This window comes from Pleurodeles waltl, chromosome 10 (genome assembly GCF_031143425.1).
Source record: "Pleurodeles waltl isolate 20211129_DDA chromosome 10, aPleWal1.hap1.20221129, whole genome shotgun sequence".
Classification (NCBI taxonomy): domain Eukaryota; kingdom Metazoa; phylum Chordata; class Amphibia; order Caudata; family Salamandridae; genus Pleurodeles; species Pleurodeles waltl.
Window position 1 is genome coordinate 117962403 of NC_090449.1, and position 27447 is coordinate 117989849.

The 27447-nt window shown below is 42.8% G+C and overlaps 1 protein-coding gene across 1 annotated transcript in view; it reads right to left on the reverse strand.

The window, feature by feature from the left end:
- Window positions 1-1245: 1245 nt before the first annotated feature.
- SNX8 (sorting nexin 8) overlaps window positions 1246-27447 on the reverse strand; it is a 179744-nt gene continuing 153542 nt past the window's right edge. Inside the window, exons 9-11 of the mRNA XM_069209940.1 lie at window positions 25018-25167; window positions 8741-8890; window positions 1246-8538 (exon numbers count right to left, since the gene is read on the reverse strand). Of these exons, the coding sequence (XP_069066041.1) occupies window positions 8425-8538; window positions 8741-8890; window positions 25018-25167 (414 nt within the window). The 3' untranslated portion in view covers window positions 1246-8424. The remainder of the gene's footprint in view (window positions 8539-8740; window positions 8891-25017; window positions 25168-27447) is intronic.

A 27447-nucleotide genomic window follows, 5' to 3' on the forward strand; every position in this document is an offset into this window, starting at 1 on the left:
CTTTGATCGCACCAACGATAAGAAACTCATATCTGATATATATGGCTTCTTGACCACTCCGTCAATTTTGCTGCAATCCCCTGCGAGGCACACGTGGGAAGCGGAATGTGAGTGCTCCTTCACCGATAGGGAATGGCGGGATGTGTTACACCGAGCTCGGGGGACAGTGCGCAACATGAACACTAAAGAATTATTCTTGAAAATTGCACATTATTGGCACCTCACACCAGTTCGGGTAGCTGAGTGGCGGTGGGGCAGCACGGACCGATATTGGCGGAACTGTGGGCAGCCAGGCACCTTGACAAACTTACCGTGGCTTTGCCCCCGAATAGCCTCCTTTTGGGATGCCATATTAAAGGCAGTTGATGATATTTATGACACTACCCTTCCACGGTTCCTTAGCTATGTGCTATTGGGGCTTCCCAACCCACAGACTTATCCCCTTAGAACTCTGGCCAGTAGGGCTATCACATTACTGCTCGGAACAGCTAAACAACAACTTTTAGCTCACTGGGGTACTGAAGTGGTTCCCACTCGCACGGACTGGCTCCATAAACTGTGGGACATAATGGGGATGGAGAGGCTCACGGCAGCAGCTACAGCCATCCTGCCCACTTTTAATAAAACATGGGGCCCTTGTGTTGCCTACCTCTCTGACGAATTCAGAGAGATGACATGCCCACGCCATTTGCACATCCTTCACCTCACTGCACCCAACTGCACCAGGCACTCACCTGACCACAGCAAAAACCACTACATAGAATGCATGGGTTCCCTAAGGGTGATAATTATGATCTGCAATGCGGTCATTCAAATTAGAGAAGCAGTAATGTTTGTCTGTTTGTACGTTCTCTATTCTACTGTTATATTTACCTCCACCGGCCAATGGTTGTGGGTGGTGCTGTTGTACACTGCTATAGCCTTTATGATAACAATACAAAGATCTAACACCTAAATAGTTGCTTTGATGACATCAACTACAAAGCTCTAAAGTGACATTGTTCACTAGATGGCTTCTTTAAAACAGATGTAACTAACTGATCTTGTGACAGTTCAATTAGACACAAAACCGATAATTAAAATCATGGAAGACAAGCATCGACTCTTGATAAATAAGCCACATAAACATAATTCTGCCTTGAAAAAGTCTTATAGACATACATGCAGAAGTACATTTCTACACTTACGTATCCCTAATTTTCTGACCCCCTGAGCACCAGGGCACTAATAAAAGACCACAGAACATCAATTTGTCAAAGCTCTTTAATGTATAGGAGTTTTACTCTTACACCTCATATATATCTATATATTTATATATGCTTATTTAAACATTGATTCATATAGATTTTGGCAATATCATTATTTGGAATGCAATAGTTTGTAAACATTATAATCTACAGGACGTGGTACGATAAAGTCTCTAAATTTAGAAGGCAAATAAAGTGCTTCATATGAACTAAAAAAGCTACACCGAAACAGCAGGTCATTAAGTAAAGGGGGTGCGACAGATTCTGCAGGCTAAACTTATTTTAGGAACATGAACACGTTGTCATTTAAATTCAGTTTTGCATATAGATATTTTTGAGCAAAAAGGATTGATTGGGATATCATAAAAATATTACCTGCTTAATGCAGCCCTGGCTAAGAGATGAGTTATCCTGCTGCCCTGTATTAGGGCTCATCACAAAGGGCACTACTATTGACTCGACAATTTATTGTTTACTCTCCTTGGGTACATGTTGACAGGATGTGCTCTAATAAGTGCCGACAAACATTTAGTTACATTTTCCACTCTGTTAGTAGTAGCAAATGAAAAGACAGTTATCACAGTGAATTTGGTACTTTTAGTAGCCAAGATCTCAAAACCTGGCACCAGAGATCTTTCAGTGGTTTTCAATTTGTAAATCTACCTAGACCCAAGTTCCACTACTCAGTACTAGAGACCTCAAACAAAAGCTATACCAGCAGTGAATTAGTCTTTACTCCAAATAAAATTCTGAATGATTATGAGGATTGTTGAGACAAACAGAAATACACAGAAGTGACTGCCTAAGCAGCTGTTGTAGATACAACAACATAAAGGTATATCAGGTGGCATAAAGGGCAACATTTGGAAACATCAATGTGCTGAATTGATGAGAAAATATTTTCTACTTATGTACTCATGGTGTGTATGCCTCCTTGTTCTTCCTTTACACAGAATGATTCCTGTGACATGGAATATGCTCAGCATCTGAGATTTCCCTTGCAAGGCAGCAAAGCTAGGGCAAAGCCCTAACTATTTTGATTGTTCATTTTCAACACTTCCATTGTGTTGTTCAATAAAACCAGCTTCCTCTGGATAATCAGGAAGAATTATTACAGTGGGTTCAAAGATCCCTTATTCTCTAGGCTCTTAGGCTAATTTTGGAAGCCTTGCCCTTTCCCACCCAAACAACTCCAAAGAGAATATTTTTGTAGTGAACCAAAAATACAAAACATAAGATGGTGATTTAAGTTTGAGCTACGCTATCTCAAAAGAAGAGGTTAACTGATGTGCAGTTCTTTTGTTAAGGATTCACCTTTAGCAGTCACTGTGAAGCGACATCCAGCTGTTTGTTTTTTAAAGTGTGTTTTGTGGAACTACATGGACGCAAGGCGCCAACTACTAAAGGTCTTTTTTGATTCACCAAACAATTGCTGTTTTGTTGCATTCGAAATTGGTAATTGACTCTTTGTTAGATAATATGGTCGGTGGAGACGTGAAGGTTGCATATAAAGCTGTTTCTTTGAACACCAGTAACCTGGTGTATTTGAAGGAGCAGAGCTAACCAAGGCTTTGTGAATGAGATCAAGTAGTATCCAGGTACGAATTTACAATGCATGAAATGCAGATGGGCTTGCACACGTAGAAAGAAATGAGTACTTGTGACATTTTGGAAAGAGTACGTGTATTTGTTCTAGCCCACAACATATGAACCCTAGGAATTCTTTATCATCCTTTTAGAAAGTTTAGTGTGAAAGAAGAGGACAAAGCCAGCCTCCTACCTCTCCTTAAGCAGTCATAAAGGCATGGTACAGAGTATGGTAGTATTGAACAACTGTAGATAAGACGCTGGGGGGATTCCAGTAAAACCCTTATGAGTAAAATAAGGACTCTATAGGAAATCCACACTCAGGAATGTGGGAACACTGACTGATGAGGCTGGATGCTTCAATGCCCTTCTCGACCAGACTCGCCCCTAGAGTATGAGTATCTCTGTAAGACACACTGCTGAGTACTGTATTCACGAAAGTCTCAAAACAATTACTGTCGCTGAAAAATGCACAGTCTTCTGCAGGGAAAGTTAGATACCAACCCTTACATTTCAGGGGAAGGTGTTTTGTGAAAGTTTCCTTCTCAACCCACAGAAACAGAGTGTAAGCCACTGACCTAAAAGCTTAACTGGCAGCAGCCAGTCCTTTAGACAACAGTGGAAAAAGTAGAAATTGAGACATTTCGGAGATACACCAACAGCTGCAAATTTAGGGAGGCCCTTACAGATTATATAAACTCTTAGGGACTATAATGATGAAGCTGAGGAAGAGATACCCAGAAATCCTGAGTCATCTGGGTTCAGTGGTGGGCAAAAATTGTTGCACCCTTTCTGTTACAAGACATACCAAGTACTAGAGTAGTTCTTAGAGAAGTGACTCTGTATGTTCCAGATTAATAATTGTTTTGGTCAACTGCTGGCAAAATAAAGAGCATGAAAGCAGGCCCTGTGTCCCTCTCCATGCATACAAGCTTAATGCACGCTTACAGTCAAAACACTGAACCTTAGAAGTGTTTACTGCCTACTTACTAACCGCTTTGCTGAGGATGTGCACGGATACACACAGGCTTGTCCTTGTAACCTGGACTTTGGGGTAAATGCCTTAGGAAAAAACACAAGAGTAATCTTTTCTTCTCAATTGCTCATCTTCAGCTGAGCATGAAAGGCAATATTTTCATATTTATGTTTAACTCTGTGATGTGTAGTGGCATCCGCTATATTAACAAGGATAGGAAATAGTATATTTTTTGTTAACATATTTGATTAGGCAGTAGACATGACTTCACATAGACCATACTAAACATCAAAGAATGCAGTACTGGCAGTTGTTTCTGAACCCTGATCCAGAGTTGGATGTCACACCACTCTAAGGGCTCTAGTGTTCTAATCCGGCACACAGCTTTTTTTCTGAAAAGGCATGCTGAATAAAGAAATGCTGGGTAATGCTCCTGTCTAACCGAAAAAGCCTTTGGCTGTTTTTGAGAAATGCAAATAGTTGCAAAGAACCGAGTACTGGAAGCATTACTTCTTGCTGCAACCAAATACATGAAGACCTACAATGCAGTTGATGGTGGCCTACTATTTGCAGCCAAAGAAAGTTTAATTACAGTTCCACCGATGAGACTAGAAGCCAATAGTTCTCTTCCCTCGCATTTGATTTTTGGTGCTTTTTACTTGTTAAATTAAGGATTTGGAGTGATCAAGCTCTGAAGCTATCTGATGTTTTCTGACAACTTTAAAATGTATTCCTTTAGCAAAATCAACCATGGAAGTGAACTCTGTCAGAAATGAAGAACCAATTAGAAGTCTTTGTCAATAAATTTACGTCTGCATGGAGTGGTAGCAAAATTAAATGAGTTATCTGGAGCCTGTTGAATCACAGGGAGCTTGTTAACACAAAAGAAGGGCATTCCTTCACAGTACACAGATTCCCAGTCAGTTTTTCATAAGGATCCAATCCTTTGCTTTTGACTGTGATTTAGATCACAGAACAGACTTCAAGGAAAGGAAGCAAGGGGAAGCAGAAGATAGTGTTAGTAGCTGTTCCCGTTTGGCCTTGGGGAGGGGAAAGGGTGGAGTTCAGGTATGTTGTCAAATCATTTGATAGGCACAGGTTTTCCAGACAGTGGAGTTGTAACGTTCCTGTGCAGAAGATGTGAAGAGGGGGCACCAGATAGGAAAGTATATTGGACTTTCAGATGCATATGGGAACAGATCTGGTGGTTCATGTTAAGTCAGGCTTGCAGATTCACCTATCATTTTCCTGACCCAGTCATATAAAAACATTATACAAATATGTAACCTACAGCAGTCCTATGGCATGACATGCTGGTACTTTGTGGATACTGCCAGGGATACTTCTTATCAATGCTTTTATGGTTGTTACCATAGTGACCCTACCTGCCATTGACTTGCCACATGGAATTACTCCCAACTGCTCATCTTTTAACACTGCCTGCCCTTGATCTATTTCTGGGGTCTCCTCTACTGTTGCTGACATCTTATTACCAGTCCTCCAAATTGACGGCTTCTACTGCTGCAGTTCAACATTATTGCTATGGATAACATGTTATGTAGATGAACTGTTCTGCCATTAGCTGGAGGGGTCTTTTATCATTGTCAGATCTTTGTCCTATCAAAGATACTGTGTGTCCCATTTGCAACTAGGGCGGTGATGCATCCTATTTGTTTATACTTTACTTCTGGGAGGATGACCAACCTAGGCTAATTCGTCAGTGACGTTGATTAACTCGGCATACAGATGGTAGGAAAAACAGTGAAGAAAAGGTAAGTACTTATGGCAATGTGTACTACATGTGCATATAATACTACTGTTGAATGCAAAGTATGGAATAGGAATCCTAAGACTTCATGTTTAATGTCTTGCAACTTCTAGTTCCCATGTATTAACATGGAGGGGTTGATGTGACCTCATCTGTCCCCCAACAGGGCCCGCCAGTAGAAGACATGAGACTTCCAAATAACCCGCATCTGAAACATCCAAATCCACTGCAACTCATTTCCAAGCCTGTATATTCAACAATGAAGGACTCTTCTCGGTGACTTAAAAAAGGGCTCCCTGCCAAAATTATCACAAGGATCATACAGCGGAGACTTCACCATTCTTGTGATAGCACTGCATTTTACTATGCCATATTTCTGCTGGTCCCATGTGTATATTTGTAACGTTTGCACAATCTTCCTAGGAACCCAGTCTAGTATCCACTGAGAAAAACCCTGTCCAAATTCATTGTAGACAGGAGCCAATAATACAATGGAAACAAAACAATTGTGCTACACCTATTCTCAAAATAAACAAGAAAGAGGGGTAATTGTTGGAAACATAAAATGACATGCTGCAAAGAAATCCCCAAATCCTGGAGAATAAGTGGACGACTTAGGTGCGGATACAATAAAAAAAAAAATGGAACGGATCCCAGTCTCCCTATTATGGTAAAAGGATATCACAAGAACGTCAGGAAGTCAAGGGACACATCTGAAAGGTTGGGGAATGAAGGGTTCAGGGCTCATGTAAAGGGTCTCACCTTTCTAGCATATCTTTCATTTTTATTGTATTAAAAAACATTGTAAAGTTTGGAGTATTGGTCCCATGTAGCAGCTTTCTCTTAACATTTTGATGTTAGGAAACTAAGTGGCATTATAACAGTTTTAAAATGCCAATCCCACCTGGTGCCATTGTTTATTCCCACTTTCACCTGTCTTGAATTAACAGAGTTCTTCGGAATCACACAAATTCACTTGGTGACACAGAAAACAACCATAGAATTAAGATGAGTTGCACAGAAACACATGATTGGTGGTGGGCTCTCAGCAGAGATAAAAAAAAAAGAACTTCGACCACTGCCTACAATTCTCACAAGAGGTAAGGTAAACCTTATGTCCTAATATGCCATTCCCCACTGAGTGTGGATAATGCAAATTATATAGAGGAGGACACTTAATAAACTGAATAGTTAAAGCTAGCCACTGAGCTAGAGTGGTCAGTCTTGGATCAGCACTGGTGAATCAAAGCTTGCCAGTTTTTAAAGAAGGCACAGGATGATGGAATAATACATTTATGTTTCATGTACATCATGGGCTACAGCCTTGTGAGAAGCAGTTCCTTTTAAATTTGCCTCCAAGATGCAATGCAGACATAGCTACACTCTCAAATATCTTTGAGAAGATTACTCATCCTTACTCTGCTCTCATAGTCCGCATCAACAGCACCAAAAAGAGCAGCCTTTTATAAAATCCTAAAGGATACACTGTCTTTGCAACAATTAAGCAGCATCCCTATGTTTCAACAAAGCTGTACTAATGAAATTGCAAATGATTTATATAAGCAGTCCAAGGTGTATCCCTGGAATATAATGGATTGACTGGCTGAACTTCTCCCCAGGCCCTCTAACTGGACCCATAAGAGAAGTTAACACTAATGCTAATTACTTCTGCTGGCAGTAGTATGAGCAAGGCCATAAAAGAAGAAGGAAGCTGTAACAATGGATAAAGGAATAAAACAAACAAAAACAAATAGTGCCAGCGTCATCGAGGTGCCCTGGTGCCACCCATTTGCATACTCAATGCTGAACGTCCAGCAAAGCCTCCATTCTAGAGACAGGGTAACCATCTCATTTGGAACGGTGATAAACAATGCTTCATCAATATTGTTTTGTTTTAGTGGTTTGAAAGACATTTTCAATATTTAGTATTCTCCCAAAGCATTCTTCCAATGCCTACTTCAACACATCATTGCAAATATAGTTGCTTTCATCAGTTGTTTGTAGGTGATCCCGCCCGGCATGCTGGAAATTCACTGTGCTTGAAAACAGGATTATTGCTCAATCTTCGGTTTATGCAGAGAGAATGTTTCCACTTCTTTTTCCAGTTTTGTCATGTAACACATTTGTATTAAGCCACTCCTACCAGGATGGTACACAATTAAGGAATTAAAACAAATACAGTTTGATAACGCCCACCCTCAATCAGTGAGGGGGGAAACAAGCTTATTTGAAAAGTTGCAAAAAGGTGTCTGCCACTGCTCTTAGTTTGTCTTGGCACAGGTTTGATTTTTACCCAAACCAAAAAATATAGATTTTTTGTGTTTCGACTTTTACCAAAAAGAGGTATTTTGAAAATGTTTACACAAGTGCTTTAATTATATCTTTAGCTTACTGGTGTGGACTGTGTGCTGTTGCAGGAATGACATTCTCAAACGGCTCAGGAGTAGGGTTGGATACAAACAGGAGTATACTTAATAATCAAAGTGCCTTTTCCCTCCACTGGAGCTAGTTATTACTTGAGAACTCATTCGACTCCGCCACCGGGCATCTCCAAAGTTCAGCCATTCATTTGTGAATGATCTGTATTGCTGTGAAGGTCTAGGTAATTTAAGCTGCCCAGTTTCCAGAATGCTGAGAGCGGTTGTCCAAAAACCCTTCCACATTGCCAGTGTCTTGGATATGTTCACTGTGAGCTGCCTTGGTCTCCAATGCCTTACAACGTTAACGTTTAATTCCCAAGCAGGTTACTTCAGCAGTCGAGTACAAATGATTGCCTGCGGAATACTTAAATGGTTCATGCTTTTTGCCATTTCTTCCTTTTGCACTTGACACACTCATCATGAGGGCTAAGTTGAGAAGAAATTGCCTTCTTGGGGAGAAAGAGGTGGAGTGGGCATGCTGCCTGTCCCCATAAAAAGGCAATTCAGCTTTGGCTTCAGTTCGTTCCATACATGGCTCATCTATAAGACAGAAAATAAGACAACAGGGTTGGTCAGGATTGAAATACAACAAAGAGAGCAATATACCCCAAACCCTACTGTTTACTATGGAGACAATAATCTTGTCAAACAGATATGGTAATACTATCACATAAAATGAGTGTAGAGGAGAAAAATTTGGAGGCAACGAAACGTAAGGTCTAACAAAAGAAGAAATGCTCACCTCCTTGTGGCCCTGGATCTGAGAATTCACAAACGCTCCCAAGATGTGAGACGTCAGAGGTAAGTAGATGTGGATCAATTGTGTCTCCTGGTGCAAGCAGAAGAGAGAGAAGTAGTTCCTCAGCTCCATGGTGAGGATGGCATTTTCTTGCTGGGAAAAGATAAGCATGATAAATTTAAAAACATATTGCCGGAGAGCCAGAATGACTCATTCTTAAGGTTGCATCGCAAGAGTTAATGTTGCAATAAAAGCCTTGCTGCCCAGAGGTGCCAGGTGCTACTGCTGCAGTTCAACAAATGTTTTTTGTGCTACACTATGTGAGAAATGTATCTAAACGAACCAAAGCTATAAGAACCGTCTGTTCTTAAATGTGTATAAAATGTATTTTTGTTTAAGATTAGCAAGAGAACCATAAGAGATACTTCATGATCTCTGAACTTATCTTTTTAGCTTTCCTAAAAGTAGCCTCGTCACATTAACCCATATATAGACATTTACTTTGATGCAGAGATTAAAGGAACTACTTTGAAGTAAAAAAAAGGGGAGAAAAAAAACACTCAATGTAATAGTTTCAAGAAATAATTGCATACAATCATGAGACCAGCTTGACTATATCAAGCACTGGATGAAAGCACAATAGCCTTTTTCTATTTCCGAGTCACAATGTTATGGGATAGTAAGATGGACATTTTGATGACAGGGCAAAATAATTTAATGTCATAACCATATTTTCATAATTGTAACCATTTCCATATCCTATGGTTATTATAATTTCAGACGACCAAACTTAAATACCTGAATACTTTTCAGTATATACTAGTATTAATTGAGACAACCGCCTAATAGTCGGCTGATTTATAATATATAGTAAAGACATGAACCAGATCTGTGTTATTTTGCCCACACAAATACACCAATATCAAATTTAAGCTGTTTTTCAGAGGTACAATCCATTCAAAAGGGTTTCCTCTGGTAGTAGCATATATTCTGTGCTAATGGTATACCAAACCGCAAGGCTAATCATTTTTTTCTATATCAGAGACAGAGGGATGCTTTCCGTGTTCTAGGCTTCATTTCTTCTCTCTTGTAGTGTCTCCATCTTCAGTGGCTAATAGTCACTGTCTCCAGACCTATTATTAATATGGGCCTGGTTCCTTGACATATTTTCTAAAAATTGGAAAGGTAGTCACTAATCAACCACATGTTACTTAACCAAAGATGTAAAAAGAATCTGGAGCCAGGGTCTCTCCAGCAAAGCCTACTAGTTTTCTTTCTTGATTTTCATGTCCTTTTCCCAAGTCAGATTGAGGAGCTTTCCTTGGTTGTTTGAAGAATGCAGGGAACTGAGGGAAATTAGGAAAATGTTATTTCTAATGTATGAAATTATTTTGAGTTTCAATTGCAATTCCCAGAGGGGTCATAAAGACCTACCTTAAGTATAATAATTAGGTAGGTCGCACTTTACAACCCATTAGGAATCGCAAAAGTCAGAAGACCACCATGTCTGTGATTGCTTTTAAATAAAGCAATGTGGTTTTTAAAAAAAACAAAAGTTTTACTTTGTAAGACTAGGCAATGGTCCACAGGGCCACTGTCTACTCTCAAAAATATTTGTTTTCCATCCTCAAAGGAGAAGGAGTCCCCTGGGTGCCCCTTCTCACTTGCGAATGGGTTACCAACTTTCAAGAAGTTGGTAAGAAATGAATGTTTTTTCCGGCCCTAATTTAGTCGCAAAACTTTCATACAATCTCATTCAGATTCGGTATTTGGAAGGACGCCCCAAACATGCTCCTTTCAAATACCGATTCACAAGCACAAATTGAAATTCTGTGATTTGTTACCGAATGTCATCTGTTTTGTACATACCTAAAAGCATTTATGCGGTCGGAAACAGCCCGGTCAGCATTTTCCGAACGCAAAAATGCTTCGTACGTGTGGCCCTAAGGGCCTTGCTGCAGTTTTACATTGTATCCCCTCATAGATCCGCTTTTGGGATTCTCCATTAGTGATGGAATGCCACACTGTTGTCTAGAGGTGGCACTGGCATTTGCTGTGGATGTAATCTGGAGCTATAGCCAGAGTCTTCAGGACCTGGACCTAGAGTAGCAAGGACAATGCAGTAGGTCTCAGTCATTGATCCTGACCTGCCCTTTGGCCTTTCCATAGTTTGTGGGTCCCTTTTTAGAAGCCTGACCTGCACTTCTTGTAACACAGGAGATATGAAGCCTCCATTGGGGGTGCCAGTCTTTCAGATATCCTTCTGTATGCTGCAGTGCATGTTCCTTATCAGGAGCTGGAGCTCATAATGCAAAACTCCAACTTCTGTTGCTGACAGGATAAAACTTATCTGCTCATATGAGCTCTCCAACACAACTGATCTTGGAGGGTTCTTAAGGACTGTATTCCCGGTACCTAGACAATAAACACTGAACACAGCAGAGAAAACATAGTGACACATGAAACCTTTATGCTGAATAGCCTCTCAGAAGCTGAGCAAAATACGAGGAAACCCTCAAAGTCAGAAGTATGGAATTCATTTTACCTGAAACCCAACATGTGTTGTTTGGTATAAAGAACAACAAGTCTACATGCTTCTGTGGCTAATAGAATAAGTAGCTCAACAGGCTGCAGTGCAAACCCTATGGCTGCCAGCTTACAGTACTATAGTATGTTTCAGAGAAAACTGCTGCCTGCATCTAACGCAAGATGCGCATCCATGTGTACAGGATGTATAAAATTGCATTTGTGGTTCATAAATGCAAAGTCTTTTCTGTTATGGTGTGTATTATGTGGACATACAGTAAGCTCCAAGCCCAGTTTGCATCAATGGTGGCTTCAATGTAAAAAAAAGTGTCTATTGACTTGCAAAATGTAACACGCCGTGGCTCTAGAACAGTGGTTCCCAACCTTTTGACTTCTGTGGACCGCCACTTCATCCTTACTGGAACCCAGGGACCCCCACTAAATCATTATTGGAATCCGGGAACCCCACCGCTTAGTCATCGCTGAATGCTGGGGACCTAATATGCTAATATTATTACATTTTTTAATTAGTCCCAGACCCCCTGGGGAGGCTTCGTGGGCCCTGGGTGGTCCCTGAACCGCAGGTTGGGAACCACTGCTCTAGACAGCTTCTTTATTAAATGATTATCATTTTGAAAGTAAATAATGTACCCAAAAACATTTGCAATCTTATTTAAAAAAAACACAGACTAAGGTTATAGATTTACATAACTAGTCTGCAAATTCTATACTTAGAAAATAAAATGTATTGAATAATATTTGCAACATGAAACTAACATAAGCCAACCCGATAGGTCTGGTGTTCGTCACCAGCATCTTGGCTAGGTCAATGCTTGTTTTGTTTTTATTATGGTTTCTGCAAATCTTTGTCAAGAGAGCTGCTAGGCCTTCATCAATCAAAAAACGCACTGGCTAAATTCACATTTTTGTGTTCGTAAAAAGCACATATTGTCATAGTAGTCCTTAGCACTTAAGGGAACTACTTTGTGTGTGAAAGGTCTTCTTGTCAAAGGGCAGAATGCCATCACTCACAGTGGAGTTAGCCAGTAGCTGAAGTGAGTTGATTCACTGGTCAGTGAGACAGGGTGCAGAAGAAAATGCAAATGGCATAATAACAGATCAATGGATGAACAGGGCTGGCAATAAGACCCTAGAAGTAAGTATATTATACAAATAATTTTAGTAAAATCAAAATCGCTTGGCTTATGCCACACCTAATAAAGGACAAACGCTGTAGATAGCTAAACTACAGTGCATTTTTATGGACAACTTTAAATACCATTACTCTAAAGCATCAATTAATTAAACATATTTGATGGTTGACAATATAAAAAAAAAAAAATCCTGGATAATCAGCACAAAATCAGCAGGCCAGTGTAAAACCAATAAGGGCCTTGGTCTTAAAGAAAGTCACAGAATTTACAAAAGCAGATTTGGGTACCTGCAACATTTGCATATTTCTAGGCACCCTTTCAGCAAACTTCTGTAAATTTCATTTTCACATGAGCAAATACCCAGCCAATGTGTAATATGCCAAGCAACAGCAATTTCTCTAGAGGGAAAATATAAAATTGCCTCTTGAAGAAGCTGCCATCCCACACTGGAAAAAGTTGTACGCCAGCCCTTGACAGGAGTATATATATCTGACATTTTCCAGGACGGGAAGAGGGCAAAGATAAGTTGGCAAACAGAGATTTAGGGGGTGTACAAACTCATAGAACTCCCCAGCCCTGGAACACAACTTCCTGTCTACTTCCAGCCCCTGAATAGATTTGATCATATGAAAATCATAATGAGAATATATAATTTTGAGTGAAATTTACATGTGTAGTGGTAAAATGGTTATGCCCATTTTGTATACAGTACTTCATATGTGTTCACCATTTAGGCAAACAAGGGAATGGGGCCTCAGGAAACTAAAGTGGTTGGCCCACAGAATAGCACAATGTGGTATACTGGAGCCGGTCAGACTAAGGGCAATCAAATCACTGGGCAGCAGGTTTTATCTGAATTTATTTACTGTAACAATTTGTGAAAGGAAAGGAATGATTAAAAGTACATTGGCCAGAGAAATTCACTATACCCTTGCTCAGGAATTGAATAAAAGAGAGAGCAATTAAATATAATGAACACTACTATAATCGGATATGCAGCATGATGAAAGTTATCAGAAAGCGAGCCTAAATAGAGACTCGTCATAGGTGTAGCATGTGAACGTTCAAAGATCGGAGATTAACAGAGCCCAGGTAGGTACAACGTCTGGAATAATCTGAAAGGCATATGACCAGAGCCTGCTATGATCCAACCACTGAGCTACTATGAGTTTTGGAATAAACAGCAACACTATTCTCAGAGCTCTGATATAACAAGATCGCCCCGTCACCTTAGTGCGTTGCACCAAATAAGACACTTGGATTGAATTTTTGTTGTTGAAAGCAAGTAGATTTCTGAAGCAAGTAGTGCCATGGGAAAGTTTATAGTTTATTAAATTCCACACTCCTCCAAATCTGATGTCTCATTGCTCACAAACAAAGAAATCACAGTAGTGGAGAGTTCCACCCAAACTTTTCCCAGCGCTTTAGCTGGAACAGGAACTCAAAATAGAGGGATCATGATTTTCATAATAACACTCTGCTTTGCAATGACATGGTCTCGTCTTCCTTTAGTCTCCCAAAATGACATTTTCTGACAAAAATGTACAGATATTAATAGAATGAGATTCTGCTAGACCACCTAAACAAACTGTGTTACTTCCAGGATTTGAGTTCCACCTCCTAAGGGTACAGGCCAAACAGATTTCGCATAATTGTGAGAGGAGACCCACAAAGACAGGACATTTTAAAAAAATATAAGTTCCTACAGAAATTAAGTTATGCCTGATGCTTAAAGACTGAGTGAAGCCAAAAATTCTCTATAAATATTACAGTTAGACATAATGTTAAGCCTAAAAATAGCAGCTGTGTGTTCAGGGATACACGCTCTTTGAGCGGGGAAATTAACTAGCTAACTTACTCTATTAAGCATGAGAAGACAATTCAGCTTCTGGACTCTTTAAAGAAAAGGGGCCAACTTGTCTGCATATGAAAAGCAACATCTATGGCAGCCATACATGCATATCTACTATGAGAATAGTATGGAAAATATGTCTTTCTCAGCCAAATATAATTTATAGTAATGATTCTCTAATTGCAATAAATAAATGAAATACACCCCTTTATGCATTTTTTCTTTAAAGAATGATTTTGATATAAAATGTTGTACATTAAAAATATTCCACAGACTGAGGGGGTTATTACAACTTTGGAGGAGGTGTTAATCCGTCCCAAAAGTGACGGATATACCACCAGCCGTATTACGAGTTCCATAGGATATAATGGACTCGTAATACGGCTGGTGGTATATCCATCACTTTACCGTCACTTTTGGGACGGATTAACACCTCCTCCAAAGTTGTAATAACCCCCTGAGTCCCTAATAAAAATCCAATGATTGGGAACAGACATTGCCAGTAATTCTACCAGTGAAATTGTCTGTGTGAGCTAAATTGGCAGGAACATCTTGAATTTCTGTTGAAACACTACTAGCAACTATTATATTTTTCAAATCCAGTTGAAAGGAAACTTTTACTTGTAATCATATTTCTCCATCATGGGAATCTTCACTGAAGCAAAACAAGAGAAAACATCAAGATATAATTCAAGAGATCATATCCGACTTAAACTAGTATTTCTTTTTTCGTCAACATGCATGCACTACCTTCTGGCGACAGCAATAAGATTTAGTTTAGACAGAAGCTGTACATTGTTTACCTTTCTCTCAACACCCAGTTTCATTAAATTCCACAGCCTGCCTCCACTGTGGCTTCCTTGCCAATAACTAAGACTATGACCACAAGATGTCTAGGATGCGGGATTAATCTGATATTCTCACCGTATACTGTAAAATAAATTACCTGCCTGTACCGTTATTCTGTGCATTGTCTCTTGTCAACCATGGGGCCCTTTTATGTTTCACTGTTTTTTGTTGAGACTTTACATGTAGTAAATGAACAGGCAGTGCAGTTAGAAATAAAAACATCCCCAAAAAGTCCTCTGATCCCTCCAGTCCAATCCCACGTCCACACCAGATCAGTCACATGTTAGAACACTGTACCCTACGCTTTGGTATGTAAAGTTATGAGCTAAGCCCAAGCGAAGCAATAGTGCTGGATTGAGCAGGCTCAACACAAAGTCTGTGTCATGTCTTCCCCTCAGAATCAGAGTTCAAGTAAGAAAGAACTGGGTCCCATAGGTTATGGAAGAGCTGGGCTTGTCCCCAAGTCGTAAGCAATTTTTTTGCGTCCCTTCGTCTGTCAAAGCTTGAAGAGCCAGAGTTCATATGTAGGGAACGTGGATTTTCCAGAAGGAAGAAGATTGTGTGTTTGATGGCTATGAACACACAAGATATTTGCTTGTCTACCGTGGAGTGTGTAGAATCCCTGGGTGGGTCTGCCAAGGAAGACAAATTCAGAGACATGAGGTCCTTTTTGAGGGTTTCTAGCACCTCTTGTGGAGGTCAAATATGCCCTAGTTAAGTCTTCCTCATTTATTCCCAGCCTCAGTCCCTCTTTCTTTGATTGCCACAATCGGATATATGCTGTGGAATCCCCTTTTAGCCCATTCCTTTCCAGAAACCCTCCCTCAATGGAGCAGTGTGTGGGGGTTTAATGACCATTCCTTTGGACTTCTTCTCTGCCACTCATGGACTCCTCCAATCATGGCAGACAACATGGTTAGTTTTAGAAGGACCATTACCATAAGTTGCTCCTCAGCATCTCATGTGGTACCTCCCAAGGACATATCCTAAAACTGATTCATAATGTTTACTCGTTTGAAAATGCTTGGTAGAATAAACAAAGCACATACTATAGGCAGTTGTCTGATTTCTCAAACCCATGGGCTGCCTCTTGCCACGCCTGGGTGGGCTAAACAGTGCAAGTATAAGATTAGCTGTATACTGCTCTTTCCTATCAGCTGCTTTCAGTCATACCTATGAGGGATCCTGAGGCATACACTATGGCTGGTTGCATAATGGATATTCGTGTGACAGGCCATGGGAGAGTCTGTAGAGCACATGCTATGGCAGTTTCATAATGCACATTCTTATGGGCTGATTTCTGCCACACCTGGGAGGACTCCCCATTTCATGGGTTGCTCCCTGCTGCTCATGTGTAGATTCCAAAAAGCACATACCATGGGTGGTTGTCGAAAGACCATTCCTATGATGTACTCCCCTGCTGCTCCTGTGTGGACCATTGAGCATCTACTACATTTGATACAAGAAAGAACCTCTGAAGAATAGCACCGGTTACTTCCATCACCTTGCAATGACAATATTTCATGTGGTTTAAACTATCTGGAACACACCACTCATAAATGTAAAGATGTATCTGTAAACACAGCATATTCCCTCATCTTTCGCCTACACCCAAGACTAGGTGCAACTGCACGCATGCTGCAATATGATTCGAGCAGTCTTCACAAAAACACTTCCCACATAGGCACAAGCGCACTCACTCACTTCTATCCATCCATACACCACCATCACATACATAAATATCCCAACTATGACTCCATTTTTGCTTAAAATTCATGCACAGGTTCAGCAACAAAACACAATACAAATACAACTGTTCCTCAGGCATACTATCAAAAACCTACCCACTGAAGTCAAATGATACCTACACATGCTTTAGTCTAGCGCTCTCCTAGTGACTAGTATGTAATCCATACAAATATGTGCTTTGGCACCTTTTTGGGAGTGAGGAACACTGAATTAATGCAACTATAAAGAAGGCAATCAAAGACAAAAAAGATACTGTAGGGAACCTAAGAAGCCAGAAACCCCTTTTGTGGAAATATTTTAAAAGAGAAGCCTGTGAAAAAAGGGAAATTCAGCCAGAAGGCCCACAACTTCATATACATGAAAACAGACACTGCTCCCGTATCGAAGCCAAGAGCCATACTATTCTATCATGCCCACTACCCCTCTACGGTAGTTCTATTTTCCAAGTTCTGTAATCTGCATTCTCAAGCACAGGGCACCACCCCTTTTATACTGGATCACATTCTTTTCACTTTTGTCTGTTTAAAAATATGCTTTTTTTCCATTTCTTTGTTAAATGTATCAAAGTGCCTTCACTTTTAGTGGTCCTTCCTATGGATGGAGGAAAGAGTGCTGAGGTGGAGTCTCTTCGTTCTGGGACCCCTTGCAATGAAAATCCTACCCACACCCTTTCAAGAGGTAGACCTGAGAAAATGCCCATCAACACAAAACACCATTCCATCATTTGTCAAAGAGAATAAGGATGTTGGAAACATGATCTCCGTCAAACCCACGATATTGCCTTGACACCCAAAGATTTTGCACACATTGACGAAGGCTATGACATTAAAACATTTAACATCAAAGTCTATCAGTGACTTTTCAATAGGTACAGAAAAACATGGCATTTCTATGATAGCTCCCTACACCAAAAGCCTGGCAATCTTTAAAAGCCTTCATCATGTGGCATCGTGCAACAGTGCCATCTAATCTAACAAACTTGTCAAAACTGACTCCTCTGAAGAGCTTTAAATTCAAGATGAAATATATGCAGTAAATTTAATCAATCAATCAGTTATTTGTTAAGCGCACTACTCACCCGGTAGCGTCGCAAGGCGCTTGGAGGGTTGGTGCTACTGCTCAAAAAACCAGGTCTTGAGACACTTCCTGAAGGTCAGAAGGTCCTTGGTCATTTGTAAGTTGGTGGGGAGGGAGTTCCAGGTATTGGCGGCGAGGTGGGAGAAGGATCTGCCGCCGGCTGTGGTTCAGTGGACGCGGGGAATGGTGGCGAGGGCGAGGTTGGCTGAGTGGAGCTGGCGTGTCGGGACGTGGAAGTTGAGACGCTCGTTGAGGTAGGCAGGTCTGGCGTCGTGGAGAGCCTTGTGAGCATGGATCAGGAGTTTGAAGATGATCCTTTTGTTGACGGGGAGCCAGTGGAGGTTTCTGAGGTGGGCTGAGATGTGTTAGTGGCGAGGGAGGTTAAGGATGAGTCGTGCTGAGGCCTTCTGAATGCGCTGGAGTTTTCTCTGGATCTTGGCAGTTGTTTCTGCGTAGAGTGCGTTGCCGAAGTCCAGTCTGCTGCTAACGAGGGTGTGGGGACTGTTCTTCTGGTTTCAATGGGTCTCCATCTGAAGGTCTGGCGAAGCATGCGGAGGATGAGATGACGTTGACTTCCTGGGTCATAGTGAGCGATGAGTCTAGTATCAAGCTGAGGTTGCATGTGTGGGTGGTGGGAGTTGGAGCTGCTCCTAGAGTGGCAGGCCACCAGGAGTCGTCCCATGCTGATTTGTTGGAGCCGAAGATGAGGATCTCAGTCTTATCTGAGTTCAGTTTGAGGCGGCTTGCCTCCATCCAGTTTGCAATGGTGTGGAGTCCGGTGTGGAAGTTGGTCTTGGCGGTGACGGGGTCCTTCGTGAGTGAGAGGATCAGTTGTGTGTCATCTGCGTAGGAGACAATGTTAAGGCCGTGGGATCGGACGATGTTGGTAAGCGGCGCCATGTACATTGAAAAGGGTGGGGCTGAGAGAGGATCCATGGGGAACTCCGCAGATGGTCTTGGTGGCTTCTGACAGGAACGGAGGGAGGCGGACAGAGAAGAAGGATGTGACCCAGTCCAAGGCTTTGTGGCGGATTCCAGCGTCATGGAAGCGTGTACGAAGTGTGTGGTGACAGACATTGTCGAAGGCTGCAGAAAGGTCAAGGAGGATGAGGGCCACGGTTTCACCTTTGACGAGCCTGCTCCTGATGTCATCGGCCGCAGCAATGAGAGCGGTCTCGGTGTTGTGGTTCTTAAGGAAGCCGGACTGGGAGATGTCGAGTAGGCTGCTGTCCTCTAGGAAGCGAGATAGTTGGCTGTTGACCTTCGCTGGGAAGGGGAGTAGGGAGATGGGTTGGTAGTTCTTGAGGTCTTCGGGTCGGCCTTGGGTTTTTTGAGCAGGGCGTAGACTTTGGAGTGTTTCCAGCTCTCCGGGAAGGTGGCGGTCTCGAAGGAGCTGTTGATGATGGCACAGAGCTGGGGAGCAATGATTTGGCTGGCCTTATTGAAGACATGGTGAGGGCAGGGGTCGGCAGGTGAACTGGAGTGGATGGTGCTCATGGTCTTGGTGGTTTTCTCGTCGTTGGTGTGGGTCCAAGCACTCAGAAGATTGGTGTGGATGGGTGCGTTGGGGTCGGCGCTGGCAGTGGTGGTCATGGGGGTCGGCGGTGCAAAGCTGCCATGGATGTCTGTAATCTTGCGGTGAAAAAAGGTGGCGAGGGAGTCACAGAGGTCTTGCGAGCGGGGGGGCTCGGCAGAGCAGGACTTGGGGATGATGAGTTCCTTGATGATGCTGAAGAGCTCCTTGCTGTTGTGTGTGTTGTTTTCAATTAGTTCTTTGTAGAATTATCTCTTGGTGGTCAGGATGAGCTAGTGTTGCTTGCGGATGGCAGTCTTGAGGGCAGCGTGGTTGCTCTCTGTTTGTTCTTGGCACCAGATCGTCTCAGATTTCCGGCATTCCCGATGGGTCTAAGGTCGGCGGTGAACCAGGGAGCTTTCTTGTTGGTGCTGGTGTTGGTAGATTTCCTAAGTAGAGCGACCGTGTTGGCGCAGTCGTTGAGTCATTGTTTGAGGTTGAGGGCGGCAGTGTTGGGGTCGCTGGTGTTGGGTGGCAGGGCGTGGGCGAGGGTGGAGATCAGTTGGTCCTTGGAGATCTTGTTCCATCTGCGGTGAGGGGTCCGTTGCTGGTGGTGGTGCGCGATGGGTTTCAGGAAGGAGAAATGGACTCAGCCTTGGTCAGTCCAGTTGAGTTCGGCGGTGTGGGTTTAGGTGATGCGGCCGCTGGTGGAGAAGATGGCGTTGGGGGTGTGTGGCCGGCTGAGTGGGTGGGAGTTGTGACGAGTTGCTTGAGACCGAGATTGGCGAGGTTGTTGAGCAGGGCTGAAAAGTTTCTGTCATCGGTGTGCTCCAGGTGAAAATTCAGGTCGCCGAGGAGCATGTAGTCTGTGGAGGCGAGGACGTGGGTGCGGATGGTGTCGCAGAATTGTGGGCTGGGGCCCGGGGGTCTGTAGACAAGGGTTCCTCTCACGGTGGTGTTGGCATTGATGTAAATCTGGTAGTGTAGGTGTTCTCCAGCATCTAGGGCGTCGTGGGTGTTGGTTGAGATCCTGATGGTGCTCTTGTGGACTATGGCGATTGTAGGAGGCTGGACTGGCTTGTAGTGAGTACCTAAGGGGACTTGCACCTTGCACCAGGCCCAGTTATCCCTTATTAGTGTATAGGGTGTCTAGCAGCATAGGCTGATAGATAATGGTAGCTTAGCAGAGCAGCTTAGGCTGAACTAGGAGACGAGTGAAGCTCCTACAGTACCACTTAGTGTCATATGCACAATATCATAAGAAAACACAATACACAGTTATACTAAAAATAAAGGTACTTTATTTTTTATGACAATATGCCAAAGTATCTCAGAGTGTACCCTCAGTGAGAGGATAGGAAATATACACAAGATATATATACACAATACCAAAATATGCAGTAATAGTCTTAGAAAACAGTGCAAACAATGTATAGTTACAATAGGATGCAATGGGGACACATAGGGATAGGGGCAACACAAACCATATACTCCAAAAGTGGAATGCGAACCACGAATGGACCCCAAACCTATGTGACCTTGTAGAGGGTCGCTGGGACTATTAGAAAATAGTGAGGGTTAGAAAAATAGCCCACCCCAAGACCCTGAAAAGTGAGTGCAAAGTGCACTAAAGTTCCCCAAAGGACAAAGAAGTCGTGATAGGGGAATACTGCAGGAAAGACACAAACCAGCAATGCAACAACAATGGATTTCCAGTCGAGGGTACCTGTGGAACAAGGGGACCAAGTCCAAAAGTCACAAGCAAGTCGGAGATGGGCAGATGCCCAGGAAATCCCAGCTGTGGGTGCAAAGAAGCTTCTACTGGACAGAAGAAGCTTAGGTTTCTGCTGGAACGACAAGGGCTAGAGACTTCCCCTTTGGAGGACGGATCCCTCACGCCGTAGAGAGTCGTGCAGAAGTGTTTTCCCGCCGAAAGACCGCCAACAAGCCTTGCTAGCTGCAAATCGTGCGGTAAGCGTTTTTGGATGCTGCTGTGGCCCAGGAGGGACCAGGATGTCGCAAATTGCGTCAGGGGACAGAGGGGACGTCGAGCAAGACAAGGAGCCCTCTCAGCAGCAGGTAGCACCCGGAGAAGTGCCAGAAACAGGCACTACGAGGATGCGTGAAACGGTGCTCACCCGAAGTCGCACAAAGGAGTCCCACGTCGCCGGAGACCAACTTAGAAAGTCATGCAATGCAGGTTAGAGTGCCGTGGACCCAGGCTTGGCTGTGCACAAAGGATTTCCGCCGGAAGAGCACAGGGGCCGGAGTAGCTGCAAAAGTCGCGGTTCCCAGCAATGCAGTCTGGCGTGGGGAGGAAAGGACTTACCTCCACCAAACTTGGACTGAAGAGTCACTGGACTGTGGGAGTCACTTGGACAGAGTTGCTAGATTCGAGGGGCCTCGCTCGTCGTGCTGAGAGGAGACCCAAGGGACCGGTAATGCAGCTTTTTGGTGCCTGCGGTTGCAGGGGGAAGATTCCGTCGACCCACGGGAGATTTCTTCGGAGCTTCTAGTGCAGAGAGGAGGCAGACTACCCCCACAGCATGCACCACCAGGAAAACAGTTGAGAAGGCGGCAGGATCAGCGTTACAGAGTTGCAGTAGTTGTCTTTGCTATTATGTTGCAGTTTTGCAGGCTTCCAGCGCGGTCAGCAGTCGATTCCTTGGCAGAAGGTGAAGAGAGAGATGCAGAGGAACTCGGATGAGCTCTTGCATTCGTTATCTAAAGTTTCCCCAGAGACAGAGACCCTAAATAGCCAGAAAAGAGGGTTTGGCTACCTAGGAGAGAGGATAGGTTAGCAACACCTGAAGGAGCCTATCAGAAGGAGTCTCTGACGTCACCTGGTGGCACTGGCCACTCAGAGCAGTCCAGTGTGCCAGCAGCACCTCTGTTTCCAAGATGGCAGAGGTCTGGAGCACACTGGAGGAGCTCTGGACTCCTCCCAGGGGAGGTGCAGGTCAGGGGAGTGGTCACTCCCCTTTCCTTTGTCCAGTTTCGCGCCAGAGCAGGGCTAAGGGGTCCCTGAACCGGTGTAGACTGGCTTATGCAGAAATGGCCACCAAAAGTGCCCATGAAAGCATTTCCAGAGGCTGGGGGAGGCTACTCCTCCCCTGCCTTCACACCATTTTCCAAAGGGAGAGGGTGTAACACCCTCTCTCAGAGGAAGTCCTTTGTTCTGCCATCCTGGGACAAGCCTGGCTTGACCCCAGGAGGGCAGAAACCTGTCTGAGGGGTTGGCAGCAGCAGCAGCAGCTGCAGTGAAACCCCAGGAAAGGCAGTTTGGCAGTACCAGGGTCTGTGCTACAGACCACTGGGATCATGGGATTGTGCCAACTATGCCAGGATGGCATAGAGGGGGCAATTCCATGATCATAGACATGTTACATGGCCATATTCGGAGTTACCATTGTGAAGCTACATATAGGTAGTGACCTATATGTAGTGCACGCGTGTAATGGTGTCCCCGCACTCACAAAGTCCGGGGAATTTGCCCTGAACAATGTGGGGGCACCTTGGCTAGTGCCAGGGTGCCCTCACACTAAGTAACTTTGCACCTAACCTTTACCAGGTAAAGGTTAGACATATAGGTGACTTATAAGTTACTTAAGTGCAGTGTAAAATGGCTGTGAAATAACGTGGACGTTATTTCACTCAGGCTGCAGTGGCAGGCCTGTGTAAGAATTGTCAGAGCTCCCTATGGGTGGCAAAAGAAATGCTGCAGCCCATAGGGATCTCCTGGAACCCCAATACCCTGGGTACCTCAGTACCATATACTAGGGAATTATAAGGGTGTTCCAGTAAGCCAATGTAAATTGGTAAAATTGGTCACTAGCCTGTTAGTGACAATTTGAAAGAAATGAGAGAGCATAACCACTGAGGTTCTGATTAGCAGAGCCTCAGTGAGACAGTTAGGCACCATACAGGGAACACATACATATAGGCCACAAACTTATGAGCACTGGGGTCCTGACTAGCAGGGTCCCAGTGACACATAACAAACATACTGAAAACATAGGGTTTTCACTATGAGCACTGGGCCCTGGCTAGCAGGATCCCAGTGAGACAGTGAAAACACCCTGACATACACTCACAAACAGGCCAAAAGTGGGGGTAACAAGGCTAGAAAGAGGCTACTTTCTCACAGCGATTCCTCCTCCTGGTTTGTTGGTGCGGTATGTTCGGGTGATTTTGTAGCCCTCAGAGATGGATATGGCTATGTCTGGTTCTGAAGAGGGGTTCATTCAGGTTTCTGTTAGGAAGGTGATCTCTGGGGAGGTTAATGTGAGCAGGTCCCAGAGTTCGACAGCATGCCTGTGGACGGAGCGGGTGTTGAGGAGGATGCAGCCGAGGTGGTTGTTATGGGTGGCGTTGTTGTGGTGCTTGGTGGCTTGAGCGCAGGTTAAGTTGTATGTCCGGCACGAGAAGAGTCCATGGGTGTGCCTAGGGCAGGTCTGGACGCAGGCGGTGGGGCGGCCAGGGTTAAGCGCATAGAGTTCTTTGGTGGTGTAGCGGCGTGTGGTGGCGTGAGGGGGCGCGTGGGACAGGGGGATTGGTGCTAGGCGTGGTCCAGGCACGGACGGGCACAGACGGGCTTGCCTCTGCCGTGCTTCCGTACTGTACACTGCAGATAAGCACATCGATTTTTTTTTTAAAAAAAAATATCGTCGATTTTTTTTTTTTTTTAAGAATACCCCCTTTTTTTTTTTTTTAAGATTATATTTTTCCTAAGAGTGATAGGAACATTTGTAGAAGTGCAACAGAATGCTACCAAACAACGTAACTATTCTGTAGTTACGAGTACCAATGAGGAGTCTTTGAAAGAGATACGTTAATTCCCCTAACTTTGCTTTAAATCAGGCCCTCAATGTTTACTACTATAAATGAGCAGTGCAAAACTCAGAAGCTTTATGTGTGAAATAAATCAAATCACTATGTTCAATTTCCCTATTTAAATGTAAGTAGTCAATAGATCTATTAACAGACTGCCAATTGTCTGCATAATGGAAACTGTAGCTCACAGTTCTGGACAGTGTGTACATGTGTAGGGAAGCAATGATGTAAAACAATGTTAACTATCAAACCATTTTGGCAAACTATTGGATTCTATTAATTGTTTGACTTATAAGTATAATTGCCATCTTTAGGTCCTGTCTACTTCCAGGAGGAACTTAACAATGTCTTCTTCTGCCACCCTGCAAGGAGGTTTGAGCATGCTTCAGCCTCATCTACTGATCCTATGACATTGGAATGTATATGGTGCTGCACTAAATGGGAATCAGCGAAAAATTTACAAGGGGGTTGGGAATGCCTGGAAGCGATTAAGCTGGACAAAAGGGGTGGTGTACAGAGGATGCACTTTCTGGGTGGCCAGTCTGCTAGGGTTGCTACTGATGGTTGAAGAGCTAATCATTTAAGTAGTACATACCTATAAATGTATATGTCTCTTGCAATTTGTAAAGTAGAAACATACCTGGCACTTTCATAACAGCCACTCTTCAAGTCCACAGAAGTATGATAACTGCTCTCAACAGTTCCAAGGGTGCACATATACACTTACCGCTACAATTCGCGACTCCAGCTGTTCCACAGATTCTGGTTCCTTGTTCGTTACAGTAGCACTAATCATTTGTTTCTTCATGATGCTGTATGTGTGCAGTGCCTTCTGATGCTTGTGCAGAACACCCTTTTCATGCCTCTCGCATAGGTCCTTTGATTAGCAATAAGTAAAATTAAGACAGAGAGTCTTAATAAACAAATGTTTTGTTAAAGATGCATCCACATCGCTTATCACACACAGCACATACCATATCCCATAAAACAGCAACAACATTGCAGTTTGCAGCACAAACTCCCCCTGTTAAAACAATTTTAAAAAAAATCACAATCATACAACTACATGAAGGCAACATTTTCATGTTTTTATCGTGCAGTGCAAATGCATACACTATTTATCATATACTTTTAAAAGAGACACAAATAAAAAATAAAAAAATTCCATAGGTGATAGCCTTGCACGGAACAAAAAACTGCACTGCCATTCTAAACAGCAGTGGACCTATACAATCCCAGCATGCACTACAGTAATAGGCATTTTGTTCATATTGGCAGACTGAATCCTCCCCCATTTTTAAAGGCCCCTTCGAGGAGGAGGGTGGATTGTTAATGAAAGTAATCAGGATACAGCACTGATGCCACAAATCAATAATGTTCCATTCTCTGCCATAGGATCTTTCTTAATATGTATTACCTGTGAAACAAAGAGCAGGCCCATCCCTTCCTAAAGAGGTGATAGTGGCAGAAGCAAGAGGAAACATACCTCAATGGGCAGTTCACTTGCGATGTATGAATTTTAAGAAGGCTGATGTGTTTTAGTCGCAAACTTGTAGCTGAGATTGTGAACAAAATAGGTACCTTTGCTAATCAAACTGCAATTCTTGCATGATGACTGATTCATTACAATAAAGGAATAACCTTTGTTGGGCAAATTAGGGACTAATAACTTTTAAGTATTGTAAAGGTACTTTGTATCGATAATTAGTCATGTTAACCCTTCAATCACACATGGAAAGCTACTATAAGCTTCATATGTCAATAAGAACTCTTCGGACTGGATGGATCTCCTTACACTGAAACCATGGCCTGTAGTCCTTTTCCACTGCAAGGGAACTGGGGCAATATTCTATCAAAAAAGAGAAAGCCCTTAAACAAGCTCTAAGGAATAACCTATGATGTAAGAAGAATGTGAGCAGAATAGGAAAAAGAAAGTTTATGGGCAACCCTGAATCAATTTTCCAATGAATAACTAGTTGCATTTCTTGAAAGTTTTGTCTGAATACAGTGTTAGGACTGCTGATCAAAAAGGCTGACCAAAGAGAAGCATATTAGGACTGATACTTCGCTGAGCTACTGCAGCAGTTCAGATGTTGCCCTGAGCTTGAGAAAATGACATGTTTAGGATCGAAAAACACAGTCATATCTGTGATGGGAAGTGATCATGATGACATAGTGTGTTTAAATATATTTACCATTATATAGGTCGAACAATGCTCTTAGCGTGCAGTGCTTGCCACACTTTGAACACTTAGAGTTGGACCTGAAGATCCACATTAGAGGACACAATAATTGGCAATGTCAGAAGATTTTATGTTTATATGGATACTGCAAATCTGCATATGGAGTATCCGGAACGGGTGGTATGGAAGGCCACATACTGTTCTGGAAAAATAGCTCTGGCACACATCCTGATAGTTGCCCTGTGATGTGCACACAATTTAATCAAGGTGTCTTGTAATCCCTTGAGCTGCAGAACGTAAAATGCGTAGAATAATGCTCACTGATGAGCACAACACAAACCTACTGTAATGTGATGTCTGCAAACTGTATTTCTCTCTTCATTTAACCGTAGCCCCACAACTACCATTATCTTCAATCCCAGCAGCAGAAAGTTCTGCACATTAAGCAGTCCACTTCTTAAACACCACTAGCGAAATAGTCACCAATTAAATTTCAAAAATATAGTATTTGATTTTTCATCTCTCCATTGTTACACAATTTAAAATCATATGGAATAGCCTTCATACAAAACAACGGATTTAAAAGCAGATGGCTTAAAGGGGCATTGAAAACCCCATTTGCAGAATCTTCTGTTAATAGGAGTATTTTTCGGACTCCATTCATAACTCATAAAATCTAATCCTCTCAGGATGCAGTCAATGAACTACACCTGCTTCCTGTTCTTTATAAGCAGAGCTCTGGGGACATAAGAGGATGTGGCAAATATGCTTATGAGTCAGCTCCTCAGCACACGTAATTAGGTAGATTGTCTAGTGTTTGTGTCAACTGCAAGAAGGAGAAGTGCATCATGTGGTTTTATGAGACACATGGATGTGAAATAAGTAAATATCTGCATTAAATTACTATTCATATTTGTGCACCATGTAATAGAGGCAGTGGGTAGGGGCCATTGTCAGGCGGTCACTGCACCTTG